Here is a 24,681-nt window from a genome sequence, read left to right on the forward strand (position 1 = left end):
ACAGAGCTGGAAGATCATATTTCCAGGTTTCAACTATACTGTAAAGCTGTAGCAATCAAAGCAGTCTGGTAACCTGACTTAAATAAAAACACATAGACCAATGAAACATAAACACATAGACCAATGGAACAGAATCAAGAGCTCAGCAATAAATCCTCATGTATACATTAAGTAATGTTTGACAAAGGAGCCAAACAATCACATTAGGAGAATAGTCTCATAGAATTCAATACCAAAAAAAAAAAAAAGTCAGATTTTTAAGTGTGCCAGGGCACTGAAAAGATGTTTTTCCAAAGAAGACATATAAATGGTTAACAGATACATGAAAAGGTACTCGACATCGCTAATTACCAGGAAAATGAAAATCAAAACCACAATGAAATGTCAGCTTACACCTGTTATAATGACTTGTACACTGTAAGTGGGAATGCAAATTGGTACAGCCACAATGGAAACAGTATGGAGATTCCTCAAAAAACATTAAAAATAGGGATGTCTGGGTGGCTCAGTGGTTGAGCGTCTGCCTTGGCTCAGGGCATGATCCCGGGGTCCCAGGATCCAGTCCCACATTGGGCTTCCTGCATGAAGCCTGCTTCTCCCTCTGCCTCTCTCTGTGTGTCTCTCATGAATAAATAAATAAATAAAAATCTTTAAAAAAAATTAAAAAGAGAACTGCCATATGATCCCGCAATCACACTTCTCAGTACAGATCCAAAGGAAATAAAACTAAGATCTCGAAGAGACATCTGCACTTCCACATTCAGTGCAGCATTAGTCACAATAGGCAAGACATGGAAGGAATCTAAGTGCCCTTCTATGGATAAATGGATAAAGAAAATGTGGTATATTTATAAAATGGAATATTATTCACCCATGAGAAAAATGGAAATCCTGCCATTTGTGGTAATCATAAATGAACTTTGAGGGCACTATGCTACATGACATAAGTCAGAGACAAATACTATATGATTCTACTTACATGTAGAATCTAAAAAATCTGAATTCATAGAAATACAGAGTAGATTGGTGATTGCCAGGGGCTGGCTGGTGCGGGACATGGGAAGATTTGGACAAGGGTATAAACTTGTCAGATGAGTAAGTTCTGGGACTCTGATGTGCAGCATCATGATTACTTTAATACTGTATTATATTCTTGAAAGTTGCTAAGAGAGTAGGTCTTAAATGTTCTCAACAAAAACAAAGGTAGTTATGTGGTATGACAATAATTTTGCAGTATATAAGTGCATCAAATCAACATGCTGTGCACTTACACTGTGTTATATACCAATTATATCTCAGAAAAGCTGAAAAATAAATATATAAGTAAAAGATTGTAGCATAAATGCTTTAACTATCCTTAAACTATTTTAAATGTTATTTAAATCTGAGGATTCTCAGCCTCAGACCATTGTCTTTTCTTCAACCGTATTGGCTGATATGCTGTGTGTTGCAGCTATGATCAGGGCCAGTGGATAAAGACGACCACTCATTTTGTTGTTGTTGTTGTTGCTCTTAAACCAGGCTGATTGGAATGGAACTTTCTGTGATAACCTAAATGTCCTATCTCTGTTCTGTCCAATACTGAAGCCATTCCACATCTAGCCATTGTCCTCCTGACATACACTAATATGACTAAGGAACAGAGTTTCAAATTTTATTTAACATGCCATATGTGTCTGTAGGTTACTGTATTGGACAAAAGATATTATAGGAAGAAAAAAAACAAAAAACTTGTGACTCCAGGTCACTTGAGAAATATTTTAAGTGTGGAGAACTCTGCCACTTTTTCCATCTTTTCCATTAAGCACCACTTTTCCTTCATTTCCATACCCATCAGCAAATTCCTAATTATTTTCAGGGTAAATACAGAAATCTTCACTTCATTGGCCACATTACCAAGACAATGACTCCTTTTAATTTAATACTACTCAAGATACTTGGCTAATATTTATGGATCATCTCAAACTCTGAGCATAAAGAGGGATGAGATATGAAACCAATATCCGCATTGGTTAACCATCATCTTAGTTGATAATAGGAAGGATGGTTATTCACTTTTTTCCAAATGAGGGGAGGGAAGAACTTTCTTAGCATCTCCTTGAAAGTAAGTCAGCACCCTGGTGACCCAATGGCTTGGTGAGAGATTCAAGTTGATTACACATTAGGGAACTGTGGAGCTAAGGATAGATTTCTTGGTTCTGAGCATCCTCAGATCTGTTGCAGACATACCAACTGCATTTTTATGGGAACACAGCCCAGAGATGCAACAGTTTATTTTCCCTGAAAGTGTTTTTTGAAACCAGTGCTTTCCTTGAATCTGATGGAGCAGCAGCGCATTCAGGAACTTTAGCCTAAACTGACATAGCACCACCTGGTGGACCTTATTTTCACACGTGTTGGCAGAAAGGAGTGCAGTTTCCTATTGTACATTTCTTAGATATTATATTAAAATAGATATAGGCAGGTGGAATTGGCATTTGGGCTTTAGTGATAGTCTAATTCCTCATCTGTCCTCAACTGGTGTAATGATGGTACTAATATCTTAGTGCATTATGAGCTTATGTTTCTGAAGTACCCAGCACATAATGAAGGCCACATACGTTTTTGAAAAGTAATTAGCAGACCAGCTTAAGTGTTTCTTTCTTTTCAGACATTACCTTTGGGAGGTTGGGGGCCTGGGGCTGGGGGCCTGGAGCCAAGGCCCTAGCCAGCAGCTGCCTGGGACTTTCCACCCAGAGCCTGCAATTGTCACCTCCAACCTTTTGAAGACGTGGCCCTGAGCTTGCAGGTGGCTCATTTCCAAGAAGGTCCCTGCCTGGACAGAAAAATGAAGGGCTGCATAAGGAGCCTGGATTCTCTCTCAGTAGGAGAGAGTGTCTGACAGCCTCCATGGGGTCCTGACCTCAGAATACAAAAATGTCCTGGAGATGGCCCATTTGCAAAGGATGAGGTGGTCCTTCATGAAATGTGTTCCTGGCAGTTAAAAGTCCAGACTGACCAGATTGAATTGACCCAAGATAATTTCAGCCATGTTTCAAACCAAAATATGCAAGAAATATGTATTAAAATGTCCTCACTTGTATCTCACAAGTACAGATTGTTAGCCAAATATCAACTCGAATCTTTATAATTTGGCAGAAACCTATGCACTGAACATGTTTGTGAAAGAGAAATTCTGCAGGTCCCCTATCTCAATCCCTCAAACTAAGGTGTGAGAAGCAGCAGGGCCTACAGTAAGAGATGGCAGTGTCGTGCTTCTATCATCACTGTCCCTGCATAAACATGCAGGATGTTCCTCTCGAGGGCCAGCCCAGGCGCCAAGTGCAGGGAATGAGATTACTCAGGGTGCCACAAAATACAGAGGACCCAGAGGTGAGCCAGTGTGCAACAGACTGATGGAGAGCAGAAAACATCAGGAAGAAATCTTAGGGAAGTCTCAGTTTTTGGTGGCTGAGGAAACTGAGGGAGATTGTGGATGTGTGTCTGATGGAATGATGGAGATCAGAGCAGTGGTGTGCAGGTCAGGATGCTGGTCCCCAAATTAATACCATTCTCAGCCAAGACAGTGCACATACTGTTCTGTGGGAGTCATTTCCCAAAGGGAAAGAAGCAAGCCTACATTATTAGAAATCTCAGGATGAGTCAATTTTTGGACATTGGTGTTAATCACATCTTGTGTAGCAAAAAGGGGCAACAGTCTATCTTTATCTTTGTGTATAATGTGTGAAGGAAGAAGTGATAGAGAGGATCTCCTCTCCCACTGTTGGAAAAAGGGAAATTGCTAGTTTTTCTAGAGAACAACTTGGAAGTGGGTATCAAAAGACCTCTCTTTTGGCCAGCTCTTGGAATTTATCCCAAAAATATAATTACAAATTTGCATGGCAATGTTGTTTATGACAGAGAAAATGAAAATGAAATGAATTTTTGTTAAAACACCATATAATGACGGGATATCCATATGATGGAATGTGATGGACCATTAAGTTTCAGAATGATGTTTAATGATGGGGGGGAAGTTCTCAATATATTTTAAATTATAAAAGACACTTACAGAACAGTTTTCAGAGAGTGAGACCACTCAAAACCTATAAGAGAGTATATGTGCAGACATACACTCATATACATAGGTGTGCACTTGTGCCTACACACACACGTACACGATACACCCCAAATTACTAACAGTGATTCTCTTTGGTCTGAGTGTTATCATAGTTGTATTCCATACTTGCTGATTTTCCATGTCTTACACTTTTAATTCATATTTTAATCCTTGTCATTAACATAAATGTTATCTTAAATACTGCATGATTCAGCTAGCACATCTGTTGGTATCACAAAAATCATTTTTATCTAGACACTGGTGTGTGTGTATGTGTGTATAAATACAGATACATCGTTGCTTGTATGTGTATATAGGGGTACAAATACCTATCAGTGCCATTAAAAACTTCTACCTGTAAATGTATAATTTCCTTTAAATATGTTATCCACAAGTCAAACATGTATAATATACATATAGCTTCCTTCAAGTTATAACTTGAACTGATGCTGCCAATGACTATGCAAAAATGTGACTATGCTGCCTTCCAGTGGCCATTCCGGGAATAAGTGTATATACTACCAGTTTTCAAACATTCTCAGAACCTACAGCTATACTGCTCAGGAAGAAAAGAAATGAAAAACAATGACAAAAATGGCTCTAACCATCTAAAAATGGCTCTTTGTCATCTAAAAATGACCAAGAACTCATGACTACTAAGAGACTGAGTCAGAATTTGAGCTTAAGTAAACCTAATCCTAAGCACATGCTTTTTACTGCATCATAGTGTCTCAATGCAAAGCAGTGCTTTCCACTGATGAAAATCTAAAAGGAGTGTAAGCACTGATAAAGATACACCTTTCTATTAACACAGGTGCTAAAAACACATTTAATAAAGATGCTGATGAGATCTGTATGTGCAGGAAACTTTGAGAAGAATGTTATTTCAGGGAATAGATGATAGATTTCCCATGATGCATGTAAAGAAGTGTTTAAAAATAATTGTAATAATTAAATTTAAAAGTTCTGTACTTGCTTGGTAGGAAAGTGTTTTTTTTTTTAAAGATTTTATTTATGTATATCAGAGAGAGAGAAAGAGAGGCGGAGACACAGGCAGAGGGAGAAGCAAGCTCCATGCTGGGAGCCTGATGTGGGACTAGATCCCGGGACTCCAGGATCATGCCCTGGGCCAAAGGCAGGTGCCAAACCACTGAGCCACCCAAGGATTCCCGAACAGTGTTTTTTTTTTTTTTTTTTAAGTGAAGAGATGTGTTTGCCATTTTAAAATGCATTTAGAGTAGTGTTTAAAGACACATATAAAACGACAAATACCCACCATTTGCTTTGACATGGATGGAACTGGAGGGTATTATGCTGAGTGAAATAAGTCAATTAGAGAAGGACAAACATTATATGGTCTCATTCATTTGGGGAATATAAAAAACAGGGAAAGGGAATAAAGGGGAAAGGAGAAAAAATGAGTAGGAAATATCAGAGAGGGAGACAACATGAGAGACTCCTAACTCTCAGGAAGTGAGAAATGAAATGAACAAGGAAATGAACAAGGGGTGGTGGAAAGGGAGGTGGGCGGGGGGTGGGGGTGACTGGGTGACGAGCATTGAGGGGGGCACTTGATGGGATGAGCACTGGGTATGCTATATGTTGGCAAATTGAACTCCAATTAAAAATATGTAAAAAAATAATAATAAAAATTAAAAAAGATGAAGCCAAAAAAGAAACATATAATAAAATTGTTTATAAAAGTTATACAAAAATATGCCTTTATCAAATAAAAATAGCAATTCAAATACATTTTGTGTAAAAGTGAGAATGTGAAGTGGTATTCAGTGAATGACTCTGTCCAGTGCTTTCACTACATGCAGTGCATCCTATGACCCCCAATGGCCCAACAGTCTGCACTGTAAAATATTTGCCTGGATGTCTCTATTACAGGCCTTTTCCAAGATGGTCTTGGATAGAATGGCAGCCAGGGTTTCTGATATAGGTAGAACTGTGTGGTACTAGTACAGTCTGCCTTCTAGTAAGCTCTTTCTTACCTATCGTGGTTTTCTACACAAGAAACTAAAAGAGACTTGCTCTTCTGCTAGAGGCTCAAAGACCAGGGGAATATGCCCTAAAGTGGTCCTCACTGTGTGTCTTACAAGAGTTTGCACTATTAAAAGATGTGGGGAACAGAGAGATGAGAGGAGGACATTGTTTCCCAGCTCACATATTCATAAAGGAAAATGGATCATCAGATTTGACATGCTTCCTGAGAGATGTGCTCATTCTATACTGCATGGGCTTGTCCCGGTGTGGAATTGGGACCCACTGCTACATGATGACAACCACAAGTTCTACCCAGGGGAAAGAACAATTAGCAAGGCTGGTGAGAAGGATGAGTCCTTTGGTCCCTAGATGGACAGATGTGAAGCTCTGGGCTCTGCATCTCCTCTCTCCAGCCCTGCAAGGGAAGGCCCGGGAGATGGCTGTGTTGAGGTTCCCTTTGACGTTTCCTGGCCGCCTGTCTAATGTCCAAAGCACAACCTAGGGACAATCTGTAAAATGTATCACTCTGTTAGTTGAAAGATTGTCCTCAACAAATTGTTCGGTAGTCTAGAAGTGTTCTCTCCTTGAGGGTCCAACCGGAAATGTGTGTTGCTCTCTATGGAATTATCCTGAGCAGCTGATGATTTTTATCTTTACATCCTATAAGCAGATGACCCATTGGTGGTAGAAAGTTCTCCAGAACAAAAATTGGCAATGGCTTCCAGACAAGCACCTAAGAATTTTTGGCAGACATTTTGAGAGCAAATGATAACAATAGCTTATTTTCCCTTGGTGTCTTTAAAATCACCTATTTAAAGAATTCCATCTTAAGAACTGTGTGTATCTTTGAATGCTACTTTAAATGATCTCTGGCGCATGGTGGGATTTTTACATAAATAAACCCCATCTATGTACCATAATCTTTATGGAGTTACTTTTTAGAAGTTGGTAATGGCACTTTAGTAGACATTTATCTCAGTGCATCACATGAATGCTCTTCTACACTTTCATATTTCATCTTTTTCACTACCTCCAAAGTCTGAATAAAAATGTAAAAATAGGGGCTCCTGGCTGGCTCTGTCAGTTAAGAGTTCAACTCTTGGTTTCAGCTCAGGTCACGACCTCAGGGTGGTGAGATCAGGCTCTGTGTTGGGCATGGAGCCTATTTAAGATTTGCTCTCCCTCTCCCTCTGCCCCGCCTTGCTCCCACATAAGCACTCTCTCAAAAAAAAAAATGTAAAAATGCAGTTTTTGTTGGAAAATGTGAATTTTTAAGATTTCTTCCAATGTTTGGTATTATAAGTAACATAATAGAAATCTCTGTGCATAAAGCTTAGTCTATATTCCTAATTATTTCCTTAAGGACATTACATGGGAATTACGAGATCTAAGCATATCATTGCTTTTGCAAGGCTGGACAGAAGTGCTAAACAGAAAGACTGTTTAACTGTTTAACAATGACAGGGTGCTGGTGCTGAGACATCAATGGCTGTCCAATTAGTCCTATCACTCCGTCTTTGCTAAATCAACAGGTAAAATGCTATCAAATTATAGCTATAGCTCTACCACATTGAAACTCTTAACACTTTCAAGTGGAAGTATGTGCACTTTCCAAATGTGTATGACCAAAAGAGAAAACTCATTATCAACTTTGCAAATCATTAGCAGACTTCCTCTGCATAAACAAGGAAAAAATAACTGCCAACAAGTTACTCTGGTTCTCACCATCTTCCTTCTGGGCATGACATTTGTACGACAAGAATAAGAAAAAAGCTAGTATATGTCTAGTAATGCTGCATCCTCCAATTTTCTAGTGTGATGGATTAAGCAAGGAAATTGCTTAGACCCGAATTCAAATTTCTGCTGCCTTTCTCACTACCTGTATGACATTGGGTTGATTACCAAACCTCTCTGAGCCTCATTATCTTTGTTGGTTAATGAAAATGACATCACATAGTGGCCAGGCTGTCTGAAAATGCAAGAATCCTGTGTTTGTGAAGTTGCCAGGTACATAGACACTCAGTAAGCGGCCCCTCTGCCACCCCTTCCCCTTCTAAACAAGGGGCCTACCTAATGCTGTTCAAGCAATCATGCACCAAGATTAAAGCATCCCACTGTCTTAGGCCTAAATACACTCTTTCAGTGATAGAAACCAGGTGTGAATCAAGGTCAATAGTCTGTGGGGACTAGGGGTACTTTTATTCTATGAATAGAAAGAAGGCACACAGCAAGCTCACATGGTGCCCCCACATTAATGGCATCCAATCATTCATGCCAAACAGCACCTTCCAAGACCTGGAACTTTCCATGCCTGCTCTCTGTTTCCAAAGTACCTTTGGATTCACTGCACAGATTCCCTTTTACAAGAATGATGACCAAGGATGAATTTTCAACACTTGAGATATTTTGTAGCCTTTCAGTATACTTCTCTGCATGGAGAAGGTGCTGTCCCAGGGCACTGATGTTCACAACTCATGTTTCTATCCATGGGTAAAATATGTTCAAGACCAACATAGGGAAAAGGAAAGAGTGAGACATAGTAAAATGCTAAGGTGTGTATGGGCTCATTTATCAAAATGATAAGACAGAGGCTCTTTTATCAGAATCCTTACTGGGCTATTTTAAGAAAAATCGAGATCTATTGTCAAACAGGTTTGGGATGCAATGTGTCAAAACATTCCTTAGAACTTATGTTAGCACATGCAGCCTCAGAAGATGACAGCATCAATGTTATTTCCACTATGATTACTTCTTTCAAATATAAAGTTTATTGCGAAGAATTTTACGTAAGGTGGAGAGAGAAATCCCAATAATGACTGTACAAATACATGTCATTTAAAAAAATTTTTAACTTAGCTTTATGGCTTTTTTTTTTTTCTGAACGAAAAAAATTTTTTTCCAAAAATACTTAGGCCCACCATGGAAACTGAAAAGCTATAAACGAGTCTTTGTCACCAGTCAATGTATTGATTTACTTAATTGCAATGAATAATTCAGAATTTTATAAAATAACTACGGATAATTTTAATTTAGAAATACTAAAATTTAACCTCAGCATTGAAATGTTGTCAAAGCATATAAGAATGGGTTTTTTAAATTTAAAAGGAGGCAGAACTGCAATAAAAAAAGGATACTCCTTGGGATCCCTGGGTGGCGCAGTGGTTTGGCGCCTGCCTTTGGCCCAGGGCGCGATCCTGGAGACCCGGGATCGAATCCCACATCGGGCTCCCGGTGCATGGAGCCTGCTTCTCCCTCTGCCTGTGTCTCTGCCTCTCTCTCTCTCTCTCTCTCTCTCTGTGCGACTATCATAAATAAATAAAAATTAAAAAAAAAAAAAAGGATACTCCTTTGGGCTTTTTAAATAAAATTTTTTATAAGATAAAATGTCCCTAACTTACATTATCTGGGTCACTATTCCAAAGATGCTCCCTATGTTGAACCAAAAAAAGATATATAGTCATCTTTATTTGGTTGGTATATATAGCAAACACAAGTACCTACAGAGCTCGGGTAAATAATCTACATGGACATCAGACAGGGCCAGAAGGTAAAAACTACCCTAAACACGCACGTGCTCGCACACACGGAGCAAGGTGTGAACCCATGAGGCTGTAGGGCCCCCGGGCAGGAAGGAGGCGTTGGGCGCCCTGCGCTGTGCTCCAGAGCGGAACAGATGCACCCCCAGCCAGCAGCCCCGCCTCCAGCGCGCACCCCGTCTGTGCAGGGGGATTCCCACCCCCCCGCTCCCGGGCGCTGCCCGCCCCCTTCCCCGCCCGGACCCCCCCCCAGCCCTACCTCCAGCGCGCACCCTGTCTGCCCAGGGGGCCCCACCCCACGCGCGCTGTGCCCTGTTGACGCACAGGTGCTGCTCACCGCATGGTGTAGAGCAGCGTGCCGTCGTCCTCCAGCCTCAGCAGCTTGTTGGGCGTGGTCATGTTGTGGGCAATGGACTTTTTCCCGTTGTGGAAGAACGTGTCTGGGGTCCAGATTTTGCTGGCAAGGAGATTGTTGAGAGGGAGGCGCTGCATGGGCCCTTTAAACCGAAGCCTTTCATCTTTCCAGCTTTGTCGGAAAAATACATCAATGGTATATTCCTGATGCAAAGGAAGGCAACCAAGTGATAAGTCAGTGGAGAAGGCCCTTGGGGAGTTGGCTCAGAGACCACTGAGAGCAATGTGGGGGGTGGGGGGCGTGCCTTGAGACCTACCATCTCGGTGTCGGATACTGGGCCGAAGCTGGTGACGTAGATGTCCGTCCGCACCTGAGTGATTCGTTCTGAAACAAAGACACAGGTTCCTGCATGGGCACCGGGCACGGAGCTCACAGGGAACCACCCATCACAGCGTACTCATGTCCTTAGTCTAGTAACCAGTTTCACTCTTGGCAATCACAGGGATTTAATAATGTGTTTATTGACAGACACCAAATGAAACCAAGCTGCTCCAAACTAGAGCAGAAATAAAATGCCCACCGTGCAAGGAAAGGATGTTGGCTCTCATTGTATTTCTTGACCTATGAGGATCAGTCATGAACAGAGGGGGTCTGGCTGTGAGACCTCAGGTGGACTTTAGTTTCCTCCTCCCTAAGCCTGGAACAATCCTCCCAACCTCACAATGTGAAACCCGCTCTCCCATAATCAGCAGCTTTTAAAAGGGGTAGGCACTTTTGATGGGGGGATAAGATCTGAAGGAAGGTCTAATCAAACTGGGTGGTCTCTGGGGAAAGGATATATGAAAAAGTGTCCACCGTGTAGTTTGGGACAGGACCGCTTAAAAAGTTGCCTCCTGGGTAGCCCAGGTGGCCCAGCAGTTTAGCGCTGCCTTCAGCCCAGGGTGTGATCCCAGAGACCCAGGATGGAGTCCCACATCAGGTTCCCTGCATGGAGCCTGCTTCTCCCTCTGCCTGTGTCTCTGCATCTCTCTGTGTCTGTCATGAGTAAATAAATAAAATCTTAAAAAAGAAAAAAAAAAAAAAAGCTGTGTCTCACCTTATGTTGCATTTTTAAATTGTTAGAAATTTCCATCATGACAGATTATTATTATATGAATTACAATAATTGAACTCTATAAAGCACTAAAAAGTAGCTAATAATATTGGGGGACAGTATGTGTTTCCTGGGCATCATCCAGGCCCTGGAACCTCCTGTGGTCATGAATGGGGGCCACACTCAGAGTATACTATAGTTCACTATAAATAACACCACACCACTGATAGCATTGCTGAATCACAGCTGGGGTAAGGGGAGATGGGGACATTTTTTTCTCTGGACATCTCATTGTGTGGTAATCATATATGTGCACCGTGTGTATTTATGTGAGTGCAGGTGTTAGGATGATGCTGGGTGCTTTCAGTAACTGTGTCCCACTGAGATGCCAGCCCCAGTAGGCAGCCCCTCTGGCTCTCTGTGGTGGTCTCAGGATCCTGCCCCACAGGAGTGTACCACATGCTGGGTGAACAAGAGAGTACCATATAGCAACCACTCACTGGTCTCTACATGCTTTGATCCTCGTATATGTATTCAGAGGGACAGGGGCTGCTGGATATAGGAGGCCCAGGAGCATAATTCAGAGGGCGGAGTAAGACAATGTCAAGGAGGCTTTTTGGACTTGTCTTGCTAAAAAGGTAGAGAATGTCAATTCATGCTTTAAGTGCAATAATGGAATAATGTTAAAAATGCAATAATGGAAAAGAACTGCTTTTTCCTCTAAGAATGTAGTTGGCTAGAGTGTCTCTAACTTACCTAATGGAGCAAGTTCAAATGCAGCACATCTAAATTGGGGTGCAGTGAGGGGCAGGGAGGAGGGGAAAGAATTAGCATCTCACTTGCCAGAGGATACAAGTTGCTGCCTGTGCCAGGTTTCTGGTCCAGTAAATGCCTGTATGTGCTGCTTACCTTGTTACAATCACAGCAATATTCAGAGGTCTGAACGTAAGGTTTCCAAGCTAATTAGCTGTAGGGGATTTTTTGAAATTGAATTATGCAGGAGACAACAGATTCATTCTTTAAAAATGTACTTTGTATATATGGCCACATTTCTAACTTAACAAATGCACAACATAGGGGCACCTGGCTGGCTAAGAACACGGCACATGCCTGGAAACAGCACAGGAGTCTCACCACAATATTAAGCTGTTCTAATTGTGCCCCGAAAGCACATTTTGCTATCCACTTCTTTTTTTTTTTTTTTTTTTTATCAATTTCCATGGGGTTAAGGTAAATACAAAAATTATGGTCCCAGTGAAAAAAATTAAACATACAAAAATGTAAAGAACAATTGCATGAATTGTGGAAAGAATTTGCACCAATGTAAGGGTAGGAATTTGGTGCCTGGGTGGCTCAGTGGGTGAAGCATCTGCCATCAGCTCAGGTCGTGATTCCACGGTCCCAGGACTGAATCCTGCATCGGGCTCCCTGCTCAGCCCAATGTCTGCTTCTCCCCTTACCCTTCTCCCCCGTTCATGATATGATCTCTCTCTCTCTCTCTCTCTCTAATAAATAAATAAATAAAATCTTGAGAAATAGAGCAGGAAGTTGATTATACATTATTTTTTAGCATAAAGTAAACTTGGCTTTAGTAATACCTAAGAACTGGTTCTTCCCTAAGCAGAATGGATGGATGATCTGAGGAAAAGGGAGTTTGCAGAGAGACCACACCCCCCAGCTTCTTGTACCTGGGAAATGACAATAAAAGATGCACAAGACTTTGCAACAACCATCAGTTCAAACTCCTGGCAAGGAAGCTTTTTACTGACTTGTCCGAATCACAGCAGATGTGAGCTTGAGACTGAGTTTAAGCACAGACCTAGTGGGCTGCAGCTGAGGAGAACCTACTCACCTCCAAGGCCAGGCCGCAGTCTGTTGTCATAGCCATCCAAAAGCCCATCCAAGATCCTGGTAAATATTGTGATGTTGTCATTGGTCTCATCTTTTACTGAACTGGTTGGCATTTGTGCAAAGCTTTTTAACAGAGAAACAAGAATTCAAATTTTCATTAAGTATTTTTTATAAATTCTTCTCAAAATATAGAAACCAGAAATAATAGGATGACTTGTCTTGGAGGGAGAGCACCTGAAAACAATCTCTGCTACTAAGCTAGGCTATTGTTTTTCATAGATAAGCCCTGATTCTTGAATTTCCAGAGATTGTGCTGGCTCTGGGCTGGTCATCAATCAACCTAATTTCAGGCTTAAATTCCATCCTTCCCTGATTCTGAGGAGCAGTTTATATTTAAGATTATAGCCATTTTTTAAAACATTAACCATCACACATAGACTACCAGAGCACAATCCACTCTTAGGGCATTTCAGAAGTTTTGTTTAAACACAGGAAGCCCAAGTCTTCATATTGTTAATGAATCACCTGCAGTGAGCAGTGGGGTCTGGGGAGGATGTTCAAAAACTATGCATTTTGAAAGATAATTTGAAAAGTATCCTTCAATTTCAGTGCAGCCCTAATTGGGAGTATTTGTGCTGTGATCATTATGCCAGAATTAGAGCATACAGTGATAGAAACTATCAAGTTTGTGAAATGTCTTTGGGCTTCCATACTCATCAGCACTGCTTATTGCTGGTACATTCAGCTCCAGCCAAAGCATGACCCAGAGGCCATCATGAATTATAAAGACCAGTCTGAAAACCCTGATTAGGGTTTACTCAGTATCACCTCAGATCAGGTACTCAGGAAGCAGAGTATTCTGAATGACCCAGCATGTCACACTCATAGTAAAGCCCCAAGAAGAGCAAGCTAAACGTTCAAAGATAAAACAAGAACAGTCCTAGTCTGTCTAATTCAGTGCAGAGATCCAAGCACCAAAAGTTTATGGAGATGATCTGGAGCAGATGGAAATGAGAAACTGCCCTGAGCATATGTGGACAAACTGAGGAAGTTATTCGGGAGGGAAAGAAAGTCTTAAGTCTAGGGGATGGTAATACACCTGAAGAACATGGAGTCCACCACAGGTTTCTACGGCTGCTTTCAAATGTTGCAAAAAGCAAGATGTTTGGAATTACCAAGAACTTGACCAACACATATGGCTCTGCTTCAAGTAGAATTTATGCAGCTGCAATCTGGCTGTGAAGTTAGCGCCCTCGGCACTTGGGAGAAGAAGAGGAGATCCCTGGAACTTCCCTGAAGTGCCTGCTACGGTGCCCCAGCTCTACTTATGGCAATTTCTTTTCCATAAATTGTCTGAAATGAGAGTGAGACCTACCATCAGCAGTTGGATGCTGAGGGCAGAACCGATGTATGCCTGCCCCACCTACTTCCTGAAACTCAGCCATTTGTATTGATCGCATCTAAACAGATCAATTCTTTACTGCTCTAAAGCTATTTCCTTTTGAATGAGAGAGTACAAAGTTCTTTTGATCTAATTCTCACATCATCATTAAGCATGTAGCTGAAACTCTAACGAGCTAAAGAGTCCTGTTTGTATGCAGCCCACAGACACCATTTTTTTATTCCTTGACTTAGTGTTTAAAAATATTAAATTCCCTTTTTTCTGACATCCACTGAAGTTTCACACTTTAGAATGATGAAGTACTCAGCCTCACAGACCTAATACCAGGACAAAAGACTTTATGCTGTCCTCTGGGTTTATGAGAAAAAGAAACTGTGACATTTTTTACTTGCCCAGTTGAGTAAACTGCTCAAACTTAGTCGGGCCTCACTGTCGACTTCTTATGGTGTTCATAACCTTATCAGTAGGTTTGGTTTTTCAATTCTAGGCTATGCCCAGTTGGGGGGGTAGGGGTCTTTGCTGGCTGTTTGACTTAGAATAGAGGGGAGAGCATGTACCCTAGTAGAAAAAGCATATCACTTTCTTGTATAGTCTAAAAAGACAAACTTCCAGAAACAGAGTAGAATGGCAGTTATCAGCAGCTAGGGGTGGGAATTCTGGGGATGTTCTTTAAAGGGTACAAACTTGCAACTAGAAGATGAATAAGTTCTGGAGATCTAATGTGCAGTATAAAGATTATAGTCAATAGTACTGTATTATAAACTTCAAAATTGCTAAAAATTCAAGTCTTTTTTTTTTAAGATTTTATTTATTTATTCATGAGAGACACAGAGAGAGACAGAGAGAGGCAGAGATGCAGGCAGAGGGAGAAGCAGGCAGAAAGAGCAGCAGGCTCCATGCAGAGAGCCTGACGTGGGACTCGATCCTGGGTCTCCAGGAACATAGCCTGGGCTGAAGGCAGGCATTAAACTGCTGAGCCACCTGGGCTGCCCAAAAATTCAACTCTTAAATGTCACCACAAAAAATGTTGTCTCCACAAATGACATGATGGAGGTGTTAGCTAAGACTACAAGGGTAATCATATTGCAATATATAAATGTATTGTATCAATACATTTTACTATTTCAAAAATGTTTAATTAAAAAATAATATCACTATGAATAAGAAAAAATAAAAGAAAAAAACATATCAATGTTTCAAGCATATTTTCCTAAGCTATTTATTATCTGTTATAAAATGTTCTTAAATTACATTTGATCCAAACAGGCTTGGCTGTTGGAAGACAAACCTTGACTACATAACTGACCTCTCAAGATGTTCCAGACACTGTGTACTTGTTGGGGTCATCTTCATGACCACTGCTTCCCTTGGCCCTTGGGTGCTCTACTTCACCACAGTATAAACAAATGCCATCCTATCTGGCTCTGAATCCTATTTCACAAAATCAAAATAATTGCCAATAGCAATGCAATAGGATGCCATGCTAAAGAATTCCAAATCTCACCTTCTATTTATTGACCAAAAAAACTTTTTAAAGGGAGGGGATATATTTATACCCCTTCACACATCATTTCACTTTCTTTGGAGGAATTTCAGTATCTGTCCTGTTCTGCCATAAGTGCGTCTTATAGTTATTTGTGGGCTTATTCACAATAGAGGTCATGGCTGGAGATTTGCTGTGACTTCTCTGTATTTACTGAAGTTAGGACCTAGGAGGTAAGGAAATAAATTCTAAAAGAATCTCTGAAAATGCTTGTCAGGGCAGGAGTTGCAGTTTCCTCTCAGTAACAACTGGGAGGCCTTCTGGGATCACAAAAATGGTTAGTTTGCAGCATGTTTATGAAAAGCAACACTTCCAAAGCCATGAATAGGAAGGCCCTTCCCTTTTCACAGAATGCATGTGATATGCCTGCACACAGGAGAATCTCACAGATGTTTGGCAAACTTACTTGTGCCTCTCTCAGGGTGCATAATCTTTAAGGACTGTTTCTAAGGTACAGAGTAACTTTAGCTTGTTTTGTTCCACTTTGGTTAGTTGAAACTACTCGAAAAACAAAACAATACAAAAACTCTAGGCTATGCCATCAGTGAGCAATAATGCAGTTATATCTATGAGGCCTCCAGGTGGAAATAGAAGATGCCCTCATCTCTTTGAAGACTCATTCCATTTAGGTTCAGAAGGCAAGCTCGAGCTTGCCAGCATTCCAATTCAGTTTTTCTTAACTGTATTGACTATAACCAAGAAGCTCTGCTGATCCTTAGGTCAACTGTGAGTACACAATTGCTTCAAGGATAAACTAAAGGCTCAGCTCTCTGGGGGAGTGGATTTTTTGAGCTGGGGCCAGTTCCCCATTATTACAACAGTCTTGGACATATCAAAAACACTTGAAAAATTTGGTGGCTGACCCTTCAGCATTAGGATTAATTAACTTGGTTCTCTTAAAATATGAACCATTACATTTTGTCCATGCAAATAGTTCCAACATTGTCACATTACTGATGTTCCAGAAAGGGAATCATAAGGGAAATGTAGAACCGACCATCCATATTAAAACATCCTTAGATTTCCTTGCTCAAATGTCGGTCCATACAAAAGACACAAGGACTTGATAACTAAACTTAAACTCTTACAATGATTTTTTAAGCTTGAAAACTAAGGAAATTAGGCCAGCGGGCCCTATATTCTAACCTGAAAATTGTGCAGTGGGCAGGGACATGGATGGACATGGAGAGGTATGGAAGGGCTTCTCAAAAACCTATGCAATGCTACTTCATCAGATTTGAAGTTCTGGGCCATTCAGGGACTTCTGATGAGGTGGAATGGGGGAATGAGAAGCTCAAGAAATTTGGTCCACTAATGGATTTAATGAAGTGTTTAAGAAAAATAAATATGAGAATCTTTGGAAACAGTAAACTCTTGCAATTATGTAAATTTCCCACCCTTTCCTGTTGTCTTACATCTGGCTTCTTCAAGGGATTTGATTCTGGACTCCTGCATTAACTTCTTTCTGATTTCTAGGCCCTAGAGACTTAACTTTAATTGATCCAGGAGAAAAAGGCACCAGTATTATTTTAAGATCCCCAGTGATCCTCATGTGCAGCCATGGTGGCTCGAGGCCTATCTAGATTGGAAATGGAAAGGCTGCTCTGTGAGCCAACTGCCAGAGTGACTCTAAATGACCCCAGGGAGCGTCTCTCCTCCACTATGTCTTCAAGAGGGTATATGTTTGGGCTCAGCGCATATTCCAACAGCTCGGTTCAACAAATGCATTTTGGATATGAACCCCTTATATATCTGGTATTTTGGTGAGTACTGAGTATGTGAAGAGAACAAAGATAGTATCCCTAACCTGTAGGACACAGCTGTGTCCTAAAAGAATCAGTCATAATCACGGAGTATTTCAATAGACTATGGTAAATGTATCTATGTGATACACAAGACATTCTAAGAAACCAAAGGAAAGATATGGAGCTCTGTCCAGGGCTAATGGAAAAGAATTGACCTGAGCTTTCAAGCATGGGGATCCAGTCTCAAGCCAAAGAAAGGGATGGTGAAGGGGTTGTGATCAGTGGCCTCAGGAAAGGAAACAGTGATGTTTGCAGAGAGTAAGAAAGTAAAGTAATGCATGTCAGTGAGAAATAGCACACATCAAACCATAAAGGACTTCACATGCCATGCTGCACTCCTAGGGTCCATGCTGAAGGTAGTGGGAGCTTCAAAGGATTTAAATAGAGGGCACTTTCTTTCCTTGGGGCCCTTGGGCATTTTGTGGATGATGGGCTTGGCAGGAGCAAGGCTAGAGGCCAGTTACTCAGGCCGTGGCAGGGGTGATAGAGGTGGAGGTGGATGGGGCTTTCCACAAGATATTTGAAGGGGGGGATGAAGGAGGGAGTCTGAGTATGGCAGGATAGGGAACCCCAACCAAGCCATCCTCCAAATTAACCAGTTACCACACAGAGTTAACCCTGCAGCAGAATCCATGCATTACTCTGAAAGGGGAGTTGTGTTATTAGTTCAATCTAAGTTATTAGTTTTTGAGGAACTGTAAAGGATTTTATTCCAACATACCTTTATCTATTTATCTATCAGTATTATAATTTCTAACGATGATAATTATAGTAATAACAATATGCTGCAGATTCCAGCTTTAAAGGTACTTCATTTTACCAGGTGATGCTTGATGGCATCTTATTTTGGCATTTAAAAAAGAGTACAAGTTCAGCAGTTATGTCATCATTCCTGGGGTTTAGAAAAATCTGTTGAGTATTACCACAAATGTTGCTACTGAAGGCAGGGAGTGACACATTTCTTCATGATGTTATCTCTGCTTATGTTGACAGCCATTTTTGACTTACATAAAATGAGATCAATAATGGCAATGAACTTACTTTGGGAACTGAACTAGACTGCTTTTAAGTGGTAGTCGCTCTGTCTTCCTAAGTTGCATTTCTTTCTGCATTCTTTCCCCAGTATTTAATTACTTCTGAGAAATAGATCTTTAGTTTATTTGCTTGTCACTCAGCTCATTAAATAAGTATCTCTAGGTGGCACCATTTTGTGATGTTTCCTGAAATTTCCATTGCACACCACATTATTCATTTAAAAAACTATGTAAAAGAGGGGGGGATCTCTGGGTGGCTCAGTGGTTTAGTGCCTGCCTTTGGCCCAGGGCCTGATCCTGGAGTCCCGGGATCGAGTCCCGCGTTGGGGCTCCCTGCATGGAGCCTGCTTCTCCCTCTGCCTGTGTCTCTGCCTCTCTCTCTCTCTCTCTCTCTGTGTGTGTGTTTGTGTGTCTCTCAGAAATATATAAATAAAATCTTAAAAAAATTAAAAACTATGTAAAAGAAAAGTACAAACATGGTGAACACTAGCTAGGTAATGAAAGACAAAATCTCAAGTTTCCAAATAAGAGTTCTTCCCTTTTATGGGAGAAACATGGACTTGAAATGTGTCTCATGTGGACAAAGTCATGGCCATGAAATAGTATGCCAGAACTCTTAGCTTGCTCCCACTGCTGTGGCCCCACTGCCCAGTCCTGCCTGTCAGCTCCCTACACAGTGCTCAGCCTACCCCTGGTGCATCTTTCATGTAGCCTCTACTCTTGTCTCTATCACTGCAGCCCAGCTCAGAATCCTATAGCCTACAAGGTAAAACACAGGCCTCCCTTCTCACAGGCCACACCCCCTTCAACTAACGACAATACCCACTTCCCTAGACTCTCCCCAACCACACTGGATACCCCATATGTGTGACTATGCTGCACACAAAACATCCTGGTGTTTATCACACATATTTTTCCCTCCCTCCCTAATCATTCCCATCAGTAATTACATCTGCAATAACATAAGGTCTTTAAGACATTTCTCATTCACCGTATTTTCCCTTCTCGTTATTGTTCCATTCTTTGCCACTTTTCTCAAAATCTACTGAAGAGTTGTCTACACTAGAAATCTCAGCTGCCTCTCTTCTCTTCTCTTGGACCCACTCCAGTCTGGTTTTCATTGCCTGCATCCTAATGAAGCCTCACTTCTGAAGGCTACTGCCAAGTCCAACGATCAAGTCTCAGTCCTCACCTGACCACATCTCCCTTCTTACAACACTTCCTCCACCTGGCCTCAGGATGCTATCCTCTTTGTTCATCCTATCTTCACTGGCCTCCTCCTCTTGCTTGCCCTCACCCCCTTGCCTTCCTAAACTTAGAGCACAGTTGAAGACCTTTCTTTGGTTTACACTCAATCTCTAATGGGACTCATCCAATCTAATGGCTTTAAGTACCTCCCATAGATGAAAGACTTGAAATTCATGTTTCCAGGCCCCATCTTTTTCTGACCTCTGGATCTCTACATCCAACAGCCTGTCTGGACACGTGGATATCTAACCAGGCTTAATATGTCCATAACTGCACTCAAAATTTTTGCTAAAACTTTTTATCCCACTGTCTTCTGCAGCTTAATAATAGGCAACGGAACCCATCATGTTTTCAGGTTTCCTACTTAAACCCAGTCAAAGACCCTCTTTGACCTACAAAATAATAACCAACTGCTCTTCCTGTACTATTTAGCATGGTCTACAAGGACTTTCATGATCTGGCCCCTCTCCCCTCCCCACTGACTCTCTGATTATGCCTCCTACCAATCTTCCCCTTCCTTACACTGGTCTTGTGGTCCCTACCATGCCAAGCATGCCAGTGCATTCGCTGCTCCTCTCATCTTTAAACTTTCTCCACACATTATGCTCATGTCCTTACTTCCCTCAGATGTTTGCTAAGGCATCGGACTCCAGCACATTCACTTTCTCTTACTCTGAAGGATTCCTCATAGTAATTGTGATCCAACTGACATGTATTTGTTCATTGTACACAAGAATGCACCTTCCTTAAAGGCAGGCTCTACTCTGCCCACCGCAGGATCTCAGCATGAAGAACAGTACCCAGCACATAGGAAATACACACTGATACAGCAGCAAGGCAATGTCCTCTTGTGATGCTCACCCCCTAATCCCAGTCTGTGACTGTCCATGTGCTACTTTACGTGGCCAGGGAGACAATGCAGACATGATTAACATTATCGATTTTGCCGTGCTCCGGCCCGGGCCCAGCACCATGCTTGCCTTGTAGGTCTAGTAAATCTTGGGTGCCTCCTGGTCAGAACTATCCAAAAAGATAGCTAGCCTGCACTTAGCACCATCTCCTACCTGGTCTTGTTTCAGCATTTAGCATACATTCAGCAATGTATCCTTCACATCAGCCCTGTAACATGGGATCCATTATTAACTCCACTTTGAGATTAGGAAACTGAGTTGTAGGCAGGTTTAAAAATTCTTCTGCAGTCACACAAGTGTGCAGCAACAGAGATCAGAGCAGCCTGACTACTCTCCGTCAGAACGGTACCCAGCGTTATCCCTATACATTTGATAGGGGTCCTAACACAGGAACCAATTTGATTGTAGAGTGATGGACAAATTTTTTTGTTTGTTATAATTGAAAATAATCTGATCCTAGATTTAATTTATTGTTAGGTTTGCTTTTTTGATTTTGAAATGAATTATTAAACAAATACAAATAAAATAGAGTTTTCAATGAACTGCTAAAGCCTGTTTCCTAGCATATCTTTCTTTTTCTCATATGATTGCTTCTCTATAATATTTTATTTCATAAGACATATTTTGTGTTTGATTTTATTCGAGCAGTGGTAGACACACTATCTTTAGAACGGTGTTATTTGAGTTCTGGATTAGGACATTCTTTTGTTTTCAGCATATAGCTTTCCACCCCCATTCTTTCCCTTTTGACTGCACCTTACATATCAGGACATTCTGGAGAAGGTCCTACAATGGAAAGCACTGGCCCAGGGCCTAATGCTGGTTCTGCCACTTTCCCATGAAACTTAGACACATTTCCCTATGCCCTTCAGCCTGAACCTTTTGCATCCATAAAAGGAGGCTTTTGTAGTAGAAAATTAAATAGTACAGGTTTTGAAACTGCCTTCTAGAAATGAAGGAGATATACCCATATAAACACTGATAATTACCGTTACTACCAACAGAGTTCTATGATAAGATTTCCTCTTACTTTCGGTTCTAATATTTTCCTCTAAAATTTCACGCCAATTAAAATATGCATGTTATGGAATTGCACTTTTGTAAAAATCCAAAAGCCCGCATTCTCCTTCTCCCCTTGAAACAAGTCATTGACTCATCTTGGAGCTGATCGCCTGACCAGGTCAGCTGGGTCAGCACTGGCCGACTGTCCTTCTAAGCTGTGCTTAGCTCACTGCCTGTTGGCACGACAAACATGCTAAAAGTTTCCTCTCTAAAGCATGTAATATGGAAGTATTTTCTTTCGGTACCTTAAAAAAAAGGTTGGGCATTACTGTGTAGCAAGGTTCTAGACACCTAAAATTTTTGCTATATGCAAGAACTACCTATTTGATCTCTGGCCAATCCTGTAGCCTCCACTTAGATGTTCTCCACAATTTTATAATTGTTACAATTATAAAATTTGAATAAAATATATAATTTGTCCTGGGCCTCATGAAGCTGCAGCTATAATGCAGGAAGAACTTGCCATCTGGGGATTCACAAGAGAGAACTTGCCATTTAAAAAGACATTGTGAGTACTTGAATGATTCAGAGAGAACATACTTTCTGCTCTAGTTCAAAGAAAAGAACTGTCCTTGAGAATGTGTATGAAAAAGCTCTCTTCACAAAACCAAAGGTCCAGGTTAATCATACTCATATAGACAGATAAAGAATAACCTTAGGTAAAGTTATTCTTTATCTGTCTCCGTTCATAAGTTATTTCTACAAGAACCTGGTTTTAATTGTTAATTATAAAACATTGTTTTCTAAAGTATATTTGAATTATAGCTCCCATGTAATAAAATTCTAATGCAGTTTTTCTTTCCAATAGATAAGCCCCTAAAATATATTTAATACTAATAAATGAATGGAAACGGATTTTATCTTATTCTTAAATTGATAGTCCTCAAATTTACCTTAAAAGTTATTATTGGTCAATCAAGTCCGATAAAGTGTGATTTTTCAAATGACAATAAATTAATTCCAGTTTAAATTTAATATTATGTATTTTGACATTACATTGATTCAAATACTGTTGCACTAACTTTTCTACACCATGTACTTCTGATTACTGGTATTGTTAAAATAATTATGCCTCAAATAATACCACATCATGAATGTGACATAGCATAAGGCTGACAGTCAAATAAGGCCTCTGTTCCATTATATGTTTGACTCATGCTCTGTTATATAACTTAAAACTAATAAAAGAATTACAAAAACTATTGAAAATGAGTTGCTGGTGGCTGATCAAATTGAGAGAAGCTAAAGAAACAATACTCGTATATTTTCAAAGCGACTTCACATTAAGTATATAATCACTACACATATCGTATTTATCACATTTATAAATTCTCTGATTGCCAAAACCACACACTTATCACAAAGACTGAGTATATGCACAAAAGCTCACATTTGCCTCTTTCCTTTTGCTCCCTGACTGGTCTTCTGTTACCCTCTTTACCAGTTGTCTGGTTTCTTTTATATATTTGCAGGAGTATTTCTCTTATCCTGAAATATTCAAATTTAGGGCCTTGCATGCTTCCCCTTTCATCTTTCTTTGGAACAAAAATCACACAAACTCTTTTTTTAGGGGAAAAAACAGAGCTTACCATCACTCTTCCCCCCCACCCCACAGCCCATTCTCAGAACAGAAAACTCGCTCTACCCCAACCCAGAGAATGCTTTCCAGAATTATATTCCCTTCCTCCATAGATTGGTTTGACTCAGACCTGCCCAACAAGCTCTGTATAGCCAAGGCCACCGGGGCTAAATCACTGGGGGTGCTAAGTAAAAATCCTAGCAGTGGGACACCTGGATGGCTCAGCGGTTGAGCATCTGCCTTCGGGCCCAGGGCATGATCCTGGAGTCTGGGATCAGGTCCCACATTGGGCTCCCTGCATGGAGCCTGCTTCTCTCTCTGCCTATGTCTCTGCCTCTCTCTGTCTTTCATGAATAAATAAATAAAATCTTAAAAAAAGAAAAAAAAAAGAAATCCTAGCAGTTATTGGCTGGGTTAGCTCTCCCTCCCTCTCACCTTCCGTGATTGTAAGATTGGGCTAATGGTGCTTACTTAGCTCACAAGGTTCCTCATAGGATTTACCTAAAACAGGTGTAACATAGTAATGAGTGCTCCATATTGTGATAGTTATTATTTTGTCAAGATTTTAAGTCAAATTAGTGTTATGAAAATTTCTTTGCATTTTAACGAAGTCATTCTTAAGTACATTTCAAGTAATAAGCAAGTGAGAGGAGCATTGTATAAGAAGGAAAATCAATAGAAACTTGTGCTCCCCAATGTTAAAATGGTTTTGCGGCTGGCCAGGCTTTTTGAAACCCACCTTTCCACTTTGCTAGAGACCCTATTTCACTGAATGCAACTGGACACACAAGGTTTGGAACTTGATGTAAAATTCCACTTACAGGAATATCTTCTAATAGAAATGACCTCAAATACTTAAAAACAGTTTTAAGCCAAATATGTTCACATAGGAAAATTTGTAACAGCATAATCACAAAGGATGTAAATATCCCAAATTAGAGAGGTAGCAGATGATGAAGCAAGCATTCATGCACTGTAATAATATTCATCCATTTTAAAATTATATATTCTAAAGAGCCTGTAATAACAAAAAGGCATGAAAAAAAGCACAGTACAAAACTGAAGGTGCAATATGATCCCAACTATATAAAAATATACATAGAGGTAAGTGGAAGAAGATACCAGAATATAAAAGACGATTGTTTCTGTGTGGTGGAATTAAGGACATTTCCTT

At 40.6% G+C, this 24,681-nt stretch overlaps 1 protein-coding gene across 7 annotated transcripts in view; it reads right to left on the reverse strand.

Moving 5' to 3' along the window:
* GABRA5 (gamma-aminobutyric acid type A receptor subunit alpha5) overlaps positions 1–24,681 on the reverse strand; it is an 83,002-nt gene that overhangs the window by 53,812 nt on the left and 4,509 nt on the right. For 4 of the 7 annotated variants that reach the window (XM_025982261.2, XM_025982262.2, XM_072737029.1 and 1 more), the window contains 3 exons: positions 12,925–13,046; positions 10,296–10,363; positions 9,962–10,182 (listed from right to left, as the gene is read on the reverse strand). In XM_025982261.2, the coding sequence (XP_025838046.1) occupies positions 9,962–10,182; positions 10,296–10,363; positions 12,925–13,046 (411 nt within the window). Of the gene's footprint in view, positions 1–9,961; positions 10,183–10,295; positions 10,364–12,924; positions 13,047–14,098; positions 14,277–24,681 lie in introns of all 7 variants that reach the window. The other 3 variants (XM_072737026.1, XM_072737028.1, XM_072737027.1) reach the window with 1 other exon arrangement.

Source organism: Vulpes vulpes, chromosome 14 (assembly GCF_048418805.1).
Source record: "Vulpes vulpes isolate BD-2025 chromosome 14, VulVul3, whole genome shotgun sequence".
In the NCBI taxonomy this organism is placed as follows: Eukaryota; Metazoa; Chordata; class Mammalia; order Carnivora; family Canidae; genus Vulpes; species Vulpes vulpes.